The 10,489-nt window shown below is 42.3% G+C and overlaps 1 protein-coding gene across 1 annotated transcript in view; it reads left to right on the top strand.

The window, feature by feature from the left end:
- Nucleotides 1–3,556: 3,556 nt before the first annotated feature.
- Nucleotides 3,557–10,489, top strand: part of LOC104962749 (gamma-aminobutyric acid type B receptor subunit 2-like) — a 54,045-nt gene continuing 47,112 nt past the window's right edge. The window contains exon 1 of the mRNA XM_010791243.1: nt 3,557–4,571. Coding sequence (XP_010789545.1) covers nt 4,257–4,571 — 315 coding nt within the window. The 5' untranslated portion in view covers nt 3,557–4,256. The remainder of the gene's footprint in view (nt 4,572–10,489) is intronic.

The raw sequence follows: 10,489 nt of genomic DNA, 5'->3' as shown, positions 1-10,489 counted from the left end.
ACCTATAAGGGTTTTGGAAAAAATAAATAAATTATACCAGATGTAGTCACCAAGAGTGTGGTAGGAACCGGCCGCTGGAGTAATCTGCAAATATACATTTTTTTAAATTTAGTTTTGAATTGTTGATGACAAGTGATAATTGAAAGGTCTGGGTGAAGTCCATTCCACGTTCTAACTCTGTTTATGGATAAGCTGTGTGATTTGATGGTTGGTCTACAGGGCTTGCTACACAACCAGTTAGGATGCCTGGCTGGGTATTTCCTGACCAAGGTTTGGAACTGCTTTTGAATGTTTTTAGGCATTTTGTTATGGAACATTTTGTGCATAATCAGTACTGTTTTAAGCTGTACTATGTCAACACATTTGAATAGATTGAGTTTTTTAAATATGGGAGTTGTGTGTTCATATTTACCAACACCACAGACTATTCGTAATACTTTTTTTTGGGATGTTATTATTTTTTGTAGATTTGTTGAGTACGTGTTTCCCCATATTTCGGAGCAGTAGTAAAGGTAAGGGAGAAATAGACTGTTATAAAGAGTATTTGTTCCTCCAGAATGTTCTTAGTATGATACAAAATACCTATTGTTTTTGACAGTTTAGTTTATACATAATTGATATGGTGCTTCCAGTTTAGTTTTTCGTCAACAAGCAGTCCTAAAAATGTACATGCACCAACTTTTTTCTATCTCGGTATTGCAAATCCGTATAATGCAGTCATTTCTACTCTCAGACTTTGTATTGAATAACATGTAATTTGTTTTGGCCACACTAAGTGATAATTTATGAACTCCAGACGGTTGTTGAAGAGTTTTTCCAAGATTTTTGAAAATGGTGGTAGTAAAGAAATGGGTCTATAGTTATTAAGACTTGATTTATCACCAGATTTGAAAAACGGAATCACCTTCGCGATTTTCATTTAATTGGGGAAAATACCTTGTTCATCTCTGATTGCTCAAATGTGGACATCTGAATAATTGTTTTACTGTGTGCTCTCCACATATGTTCAAATGAGTGGTGATATATTGGCTTAACATCTCATTTAGTGAGGACAGGCACATTGCAGAGTCATGATTGAAAGCTTAATGAATGATTCATAATCTGAAATGAAATGGACATTTTCATTTGGGCATCTGCAACAATCATTAGCTGGACACGTACGATTTCTACATCAGAAATAAACAAACCGTGTCAATTTGGAGGTTTACTTGATTGTACCTGGAAATGTTTGTAGGTGCTGTAATAATAAACACCATAGAATGTGCTTATCAACAAACTAATATTCAAAACTCTCCATTTCCAATTGAATGATAGTTTTCTCACATTTCATTTAGGTTTAATTTGCTGTTTGAGGCTGTATCCTACGTGTACTTTACAACGTATTGCTAACCCTCTGCTGTCTTGATGTTCCAGGAATGTTTTGAGCAGGAAGGGATTGTTGTAGAGTGCGAAACAAACAGATGAGATGAAAACTTGACCCACTTCTTCATCTGGACGGAAGGAAGGATGGTTATTGAAAGATTATTATTGAAAGATCAGTAGGATATATATACGGTATGTCATTAATTTATCATGGATGATTACAAAGTGCATTAAATACAGCTGTTTCTTGATCTTCCTATACTTCCATTTGCAGGTTTAGTGGCACACTCTCATTGCCTGCTTCCTCCAGTCAGTTGTTTATGTTACATAAATCAGAAAACAGGGTTTCCTGACTTCACACATCAAAAAGTAGGTCAAGGATCGTTCATATAAAGGATGTGCTTGTCAGACAGAGAGAAAGAGAGAGAGACCTTGGTATCCCAGCAATCCTCTAAGGATATACTCAGTTCTTTCTGGGCATGCAGCTGCTGTACCTCGTGATAAATGACCTGTGGTTTGAGAAGCAAGGGGCGCAGCTCGGCCATGAACCCTATGCTTTAAATCTTGTATGAAGACTCGGGGGAAGGGAGTATTTAATATACAAAGGTTGTTTTGTAATGCCCATTTTCCAAAGGTAAGCCTAGCTTAGAGATTGCATTCATCTCTAAAATGGAACTACTTAAATGCATTTTTATAGCACTGCATACGCTGACATTATCCTTTGTAGGAAGATACAAAACATCTTACTGTTGTCAATATAATATTTGAAAATGAAGACCTGCATCCTGTCACCTGTGTTGCACTTTGGCTTTAACTTTCTCATGTCTTTGACAAAATCGCTCTCCAAGGCGTGGGCGAGTGACGCCTCTATCCACACAATGATCAGAACACGGTGATCTTTATGCCCGGCTCTATATTCACCCTCATTTTGAATTGGAAAAGAAAATATTAGACTCCGATTTATACTTTCATTTGCGGCGATTTGAAACAAACCCACTTGACACTGATTGTTATTGTGCATTTGATATAATTGCCTAGGTCAAACTGTATGTCAACTGTTTTGTATGTATGTATGCCAATTTCAGTTGATAATGTATTTTTACCACATGTAGAGAACAGTTACCCTCTAGCATAATTTTCTCCTCCCACGCCTGTTTAACAATACCATGAATTGTGTAGCAAACTATTGCAATAATTGCCTGTTTTGTGGACCTCGGGGCTGGAGGAGGTAATCCTTGTGCACAGAGACGAATATTAAAACGTGTATATCCTGCCTTGGGGGAGCACAGGTAAGGGGCTAATGTACACATCAACCGGAGCAGGAGACAGGATGAGCTGCAGAGCGGCTGCAGTTCAGCACCATGGACAGAGACAGAATTCTTTGCCTAGAAGAATACACTGTTACCCAAACATTTTATGATTTTACATGAGTTAAAGTTAAAGCAATAGGCATGGTAGTTATTTAAAAACAGCCAATTATTCCAAGTTCCTATGTCTTGATTATTTTCACATTCATTCTGAAAATGTAGTTTTCCTGGGACTCCTCAAGAAAAGATGTGGGACTCACAAGCTGCATTTCGAGACGTTGTGTTAACTGCCAGGTGTCACTGTTTATTTCACCACTAAATCAATGCAAACAGTCCCGATCCCTTTGTTCATGACTAAAAATATATTCTTTGTTGATCCTATTGGGGATTCTCTTTTCATCCTATATGCTTGAGATTCACACAGCAAGCTGTCTGTCTATCATGCGCAGATGCAGCTCGGCAGGTATACAGCAGGTAGGGGGAATCAAAGCCCAGCTGACTGCAAATACCTCACCGTCGCTTAGGGTGTGCGATTTGAATGAACCACAGAAATATAGCTGTACAAAGTGTTTTTGATGTGACTGTTGTATGACGTGCTATAACAGGGCTTCATGCGTGTATACAGCCCTATATATTTAACTACAATGTAATGTAATGTAATGTAACTAGCCTGCTCTATGCATGTCTGACACGTCGTCTGCCTCCTACAACATAAAAGCCCAGTAAATCACCCTTGGCCGTCAAGCCGCTAAAGAGTCTGCCCCGCATAAAGCCCATGCAGCCTTTCCACCAGGCCGTTATAGCCCCCCTCCTCCCCTTCCTCCCCCTCTTCGTTTCCTCTCCTCCTCCACACTCAGTGCTCCCTCTTGCGCGCGCGGTGAGCAGCAGCGGCTTCAGCGCTTCTCTGACGCACCATCGGAGATGAGCATCCCAGTCCCACAGGCTGTCAAGGCACAATCTCTCAACATCTCCCCCTCGGACCTCTGACAATTCAACGTCATTTGTTTTTAGTCTGTTTACCGTGTCGCTTCGTTGTCTCGTAATCCGTCAGATTCAGCACTGCGTTGGAAGGGATGCCCACAGTTGTCATCTCTTGGCTTGGAATTTACTTCGGAGGTGATTTCTGTATCCGCAACAACTGTCAAGGAAAGTGATTGATCCCTGACTACTCTTAGGAATCTTTTTGTTTTCGGGGCATCCAGCAGGACATTCTTCTAAGATAAGTGGTTCAAATTAAAGGTGAAGAGGGGTTGAATTAGAGGGCTGCTGTGACAGGAGATCGTTTGGATGACGGACACCGAGAGGCTATAGCTTTGCCACTGCAACGCGAATTTCTGCGCCCTTGGAATATTCTGATAGAGGCACTGTTATAGAGTAGAAACATTTGTTTTATTTTTCTTAGTACAGTAATAATCAATACGACGAGTTTGGGCACTGCAGGGGCTGCTGCGGCTTTCGTGTCTGCTCTGTTTTGAAATACGATTTCCTTGACGGGCGGGCGTCTGAGCATCCCGGACTAGCCCGACTCTGCGATGCCCAAACAGTGAGGGCACGGTGGGATCTCACTTGGTCACCCTGCACTGTAGCATGGCTCCAGCCCGGAGGGACTGCAGCGGCTGGGAGATGTTCCTCCCGACGGGATGTCTGCTCCTCTCTGTTTTGCTATTTCACCCTGCCCTGGCCAAGGTGTGTAACGACCGCACCAAACACGGACAGGACAACAGCTGGTTCGCCAGGGACGGGGAAAACTTGCCCATCATGGTGCTTATGCCCATGAACGAGTCGGCCCTGATGAGCGGCATCAGCCAGGGCATCGAGCCCGCGGTCCAACTGGCCATCCAGCACATACGGGAGTCCAGGAAGTACTCGTTCTCACTCATCACCAAAATCTATGACACCGAGGTAAACACACACACAGTAAATCCCTTTCACTAAGCTGCTGCTGCTGGTTGACCCAGGCGTGTTTAAAACAGTTGAGTGTGTGTGTGCGCGTGCGTGTGTGCATGTGCGCCGTGTGAATGGCGCGCGCATTGCCCCGCAGCACTCCAAACATTGTGCGTCCAAGGGGAAACATTGGGTTCTGTTATGATTGGAATATGTGCAGCCTCGTTGTCGGTGAGCGTGTTTTCAATGCGCAAAAGTCAAATGCTGTCTCTTTACCTCCCTTACCCGATGTTAATGCTTGTCCCCCATATTGTCTCTCTGCTGTTGAGTGTCAGTGCGTTTTATTTGTAACCTGTTTTCACCAGGCACTGCATCAGCCGGGCACTCCAAAGCCACTCTCTCTTGCTCTCCCTATATGGACGTTTTAATGATGACTGCAATCTCAGGATGAAACGGAGTGTGATACAAATGTCATTCATCGCTATCACCCAATTTAAATAAAAACGCTGCATTCGGTGGTTTAGCTACGATCACTTTATAAGATATGTGTATGACTTAAGATGGCTTTGCGCTATAAATATTTTCAGTCACGAATCAGTGAATCTGTTAACGAGTGAAGGGCTGGTTCTCATGGTGCCAGAAGATGGCGGTAATTCGATGTACGATTTCTTCTGACTCCTTGCACCCTTGTAAGCAGCTGCATCCCACAGCCTTCCAGCTCCAAATTAGCATCTGTTTATTTGATAACAATAACATCAATAACATACCCCTGCAGTTGAAGTCCTCTCGAAGTTTAGTCATAGCTGAATCTCTGCAAGATGTGACATTGTTGGTATTGTTGTTTACACTTGATTTATTTAAAACAGCCAACAGTTCTGGCTTTCTTCAGTCATCCACCTGCTTTTTGGCACACAATGCAGTTGAGGAGCTTAAAACTGCATTAAATTTTTTTATATTTAATTACAATGCATACATAATAAAAATAAAGACAGAAAGATAGTATTAAAGCTGTTTAATCAACCAGTTGCCATACCAACATGAAGGGACGTTGATACTGTAGTTTGACGGATCGGCCAAATCAACAATAACACTATTGTCCAGTACATAAGATGACTTTGACTTTCTACTTAAATTAACAATATAAAATACAACCACATTAACAATTTATGCTATAATTCCCCCTCTAGTAATACTTTTTGATTTCCTGTCGAGCACTTTTGCAGCTCAGTGTTGGTGCACAGGTGTGTCTGTGTGAAACGGCACACAGATCTCTGTTGACAGAGGTAAGCACTCACAGGCAGCATGCGCTCAGACCACGGGATTAATATGCTCTTATGCGAGTTATGATTTTTCTCCTTCTATTCCCGGGTGAGAAAGATGAGCTGGAAGCATGAGGTCAGTGGGCCAGCCTGACTTCCTGGGGATGTCTGATAGTGATGCCCGCTTTCTAAAACTGACGAACAATGAAACTTATGATAACAGTGATATATGATGACTTTCTGGTCATAGGCTAAACTCTAATGCGCCGTGGCACTTCATCTTCTGTGGTATTTGACATTTGTTTAGTCAACAGGCCAGCTGAAACTCTAGGCTCTGATCATGTTTTTTGAAATTTCAATATAAATGTAGCGCCTGCACTAAAACACCCATGGTTTTCACCTCAAAAACAGATGCTAACATATAAAGTCAACACTTATAACATTATTGTTTTTACAGACCTATGGATCCCTGGGCGGTGCACCTTTCGTTGTTTTGTCTTTCAGTGTGCACAATGTAGGCCTATTATCTTTTCAGAATAGGAACTGTTAGAACAATAACACAACTTCCTACACTAATTCTTTCTTGGCACATATCTCACAAAAGATGGGCTACAACATATCAGTACTGTATTGGCCTATATTACAGACAGATTTTAATTAAGCCTCCAGTATGTAAAATTACACAAAGGACTTGTCAGTACAATTACCTTTTGAGGTGTTTGCTAAATGAAGGTGACTAAATCGATAACGGTTATAGTGGTTGTTTATAACGTTTTTTTGTGCCGTCCCCAGTCAAAATGCCGCCCTGGGCCTCCGCCCATGTCGCCCATATCAACATCCGCCACTGCTCATATACATGCAGTCCAGGGCGACAGTATTCAAACATAAAACACCCAACCCTGTTTTAAACAGCTTCATAGCTATATAAGCTAGTGTATCATGCAGAGTGATGGAAGACCCAAGTATTAACAGCAGATTCATGTATAGTGTAGTTAAATGTAATTGCTTAAGAAGGACCAAATGTTAATACTGTACTAGATCTTAATGAAGAATGTTGCACAGTGGGCTCTGTCTTAAATAAATCTGAGAAAAAAGTGCCTTGCCAGCAACCCAGAGTATATTTACAAGCTATTTGAAATCATTTGGCACACCCTGCCATGGTTACAGTCAACAAAGGACCACAGAGTGCAAATGGCAATATATAACTGCAACAGAGTTCATTACATTTACAGAAAATAATACAAAAGTACGAGACTTAGGCGGGAGAATCACAATTGTAGATATCTTTTAAGATATGAGAAACTATTATTGTTTGTTCATATAAATTGAAGCAGTGTGAATTGTTCTGAGTGTCACAGCACTCATGAGTATTTCCAGGTGGATAGAACCTTTGCCAAGGACAGAGTACTATATTGCTTTTGGAGCCTCTGACATACTGTATTTATGGGAGCATTAATGGGAAGTTAGTGATGGCTGTGCTATTAGTAATTTACAATACATGTGTTCATAATAGTTTTTGATGTATAATCATTTCTTACACATGCATAAAGACCAAAGACATTCACATGCACACAGCTTTCCCACATGCCACATGCTTGTGTCAGAAAACAATACATGCATCAGTGCGTTTATTGCAGCCAGCAGCAGGCCAAGTGTGTGTCTCTTCTGCTTGTGTGTGTGTGTGTGTGTGTGTGTGTGTGTGTGTGTGTGTGTGTGTGTGTGTGTGTGTGTGTGTGTGTGTGTGTGTGTGTGTGTGTGTGTGTGTGTGTGTGTGTATGTGTGTGTGTGTGTGTGTGTGTGGGCACTGGGATTTAGCCTGGCAGATGTAAGTAATCAGTCCCTGAGCAGAGGCTCTTTATCCCTTTATCCCCTGTCGGTGGAGCTACAGTACACTGAGCAGGCCCAGTCCATCCCCTGGTGTTGTGGAGCTGGGTGGGTCTGCTGATGATGTATTGTAGAGGCACCGGGGGGCTGTCCAACACTAAAAGGCCTGAGAGCTGCGGCTGTGATGCTAACACGAGGTAGTTGGTTGCTGGAGGACTGGAGAAGCAGTTTCTAGAAGAAGAGCAGATGTCCTGATGGGGAAAGCCTGGAGATGAGATGTAAAATTCAGGCTGGTGTGAAACCGGCTGGATCAGGCCAAAGCCAGACGTATTTAACAGTACAGGCATTTTAGCAGGCTGAGGCAAATGCAGATGAGAATACATCTTTGCTTTAAACCCAGAGCATTGCAGGTAGAAAAGAAGTAGGATGGATTATTTCAACTGGGAGGCTTAGTGCTGGAGCAGGAGTTGGTTCTCCATCACAGCTCTAGATGTGCGAGTGTGGGCTTTAGTGTAACCGAGGACTGATACTGTAACTCTGCAGGCTTAGAGGATCAACGCTTTGGAAAGCACAGGAAGGACTGGAGGAGGATGGAAGGGAGACTTTGGGCAGTGAGAGCATTCTAGGCTGAGCTACGCTAGTTCAACAGCTTAGGATGCATGACAGGCTCTTGAGAGGAGCCTCTCAGGGAAAGATCTGGTGTTAGCAGAATAGTTCACAATGTACTTTGAATGGCATCAGGTTTGTCATCACTGTTGTGTTGTCTTCAGCTCTGGAAAAAGACATCAGACAATGGATGCAAATGGAAACCCTTAATAGATGAAACCAAATGGATTAATACTCACGTCTTCTATAAAAGTTTGCTAATCATATTAAAGTTGGTATAGCACAGTAGACTTTGAGGATTTCTTATAAGGACAGATATTTGGCGGCACTTTCATAGGATTTTGAAATGCAATTTGGAAACACGCCTACCGTGTCCTATATTGAGGGAAACTCACTTCTATATACAGTATATATATATTCCAGCAGTCAGAGAAGAGTGAACACATGTATTCAAATCAATACAACCACAAAGACACAGAGTCTGCAATTGGAGATAGGGATCCTACTGTATGTACAGTTCCTTGGATACAGTATGCAGATGGTATTTATAGTATATGACTTTCCATCCATGCAATATGGGCCTCCTGAGACTGTGTTAGCAGTGACCTCGGTTCAGACTGCACACAGACTGCTTCCCTGCTCTTCTCTGAGGACAAAATGCAACATGTCACATTTGTGCACATGTAGGCAAGCCCGAAGCCACCGTACAGTACATTCGTTCACAGGAGGAAGAACCCCCACCCACTGAGCACATTTAAGGCGTTCTGTCATTTTGTCAAAACAAGTTATGTTGTTAGGGAATAGGCCTTACCATAATGGAGATCAGGACGCTGCAAAGCATAGGTCTTACGTCAAAGCGTTGTGCTTCAGATTTGAGGAGAATGTGCTTGAGCAATGTGTTATTGTTTATAGTTTATGTCATTTATATATGTTTCCAGTGAGAGCATCACACACTGTAACTCACCTTTGGAGCTTTTGTGTAAAACCATGTGACATGGGCCAAATGAAGCGGCGCCTTTGGATATCTCAGATTGTATGCCAGATATTATCTAAATATCTGACATCCACTCAGCGCCCAGGCGGTGACCCCGGGGGTCAACACAGATTTCCTGTCACTGCTCCTAGAGAGGGGAATGTTCAGGGATAGTAAGGAAAAGCAGAATGTGACAGCTCGGGTGCTCTCTAGGCAGACAGAAAGTGCTGAGTGTGGCTGCATCCACTGACCCGACACAGATAGTGGGGATCAATGTGCAGTAGCCCTTCTCATACAACGAACAGGATCTCAGGGGAGAATCAGAGAGAGAGGCGAGAGAAGCAGAAATGTGTAGGGCAATGAGATGGAAATCCCAAAATAGGATTATATCACCCTCTGTGCAGGAAGAGGAAATGGCCAGCCTCTTAATTCTTATTGGAACATTATCTAATGCCACTTGCATTGTTTCTGTGAGGCTTTATCGTTAAACGGTAAAAAAGCAATTAGTGCATGCAACGAGGTATGCACATTAGATGAGTTAAATGCTCCCCAGATATTGTGTTGTTGTTTCAATGATATCCTTTTACAGTTTATTTTCTTTCCCAAAATTAGAGACAGGTGGCTCACAGTTTATTAAGGTTGTTACATTTGAGCTATAATTGCTGACCTTTGTGTGAGTCAGGCTGCCAGTGGCCTGGAGGGCTCCAGCAAGACGACCATAAACGTGAACTTTCCTGATAAAAGAGTCTCTAATGAGCCCTGAAGCTGGCTTTATGACACACAAGCACAGATACACAATGGAAGTATGGTCATACACATACTGTATGAGCTCATGATTTTATACACTTACCACCAGACAGACCTATTTCCTCTGTTCACCGCCACACGCACACGGATCACGTACACTCCCACATATGGTCATGGCTCTTTTCAACTGGCACCCCTCTAGCACTGCCTGAGGTCATTACAATGTGGTCAGTTGAGCACTTTGACATGAAGTGTTGTTCCAATAAAAACCACACCATCATCAGAGTGATTTATACAACATCATTACCTTCATGCCTCCTCCCCTGACCACAGGGAGTAGCCAAAAACCATACCTCACTGAAAACTATCATCATCAATCATTTGAAACCTGTGTAAAAGGACAAAAACAATCTACATATCTCTGTGCACTGCATTTTGATTCTCCTTTCAATTGCATCAATCAATGTGGCTTGCTTGAGTGACCTAAGATGCTTTTTTTTTTATCCTTTCCAACCTAGGTAGTTATT

The sequence above is a fragment of the Notothenia coriiceps genome, unplaced genomic scaffold (assembly GCF_000735185.1).
Source record: "Notothenia coriiceps isolate Sejong01 unplaced genomic scaffold, NC01 NC01_scaffold00035352, whole genome shotgun sequence".
NCBI lineage: Eukaryota > Metazoa > Chordata > Actinopteri > Perciformes > Nototheniidae > Notothenia > Notothenia coriiceps.
Note: the sequence above shows the minus strand (reverse complement) of the source record. Positions and strands in the feature narration are given on the sequence as shown.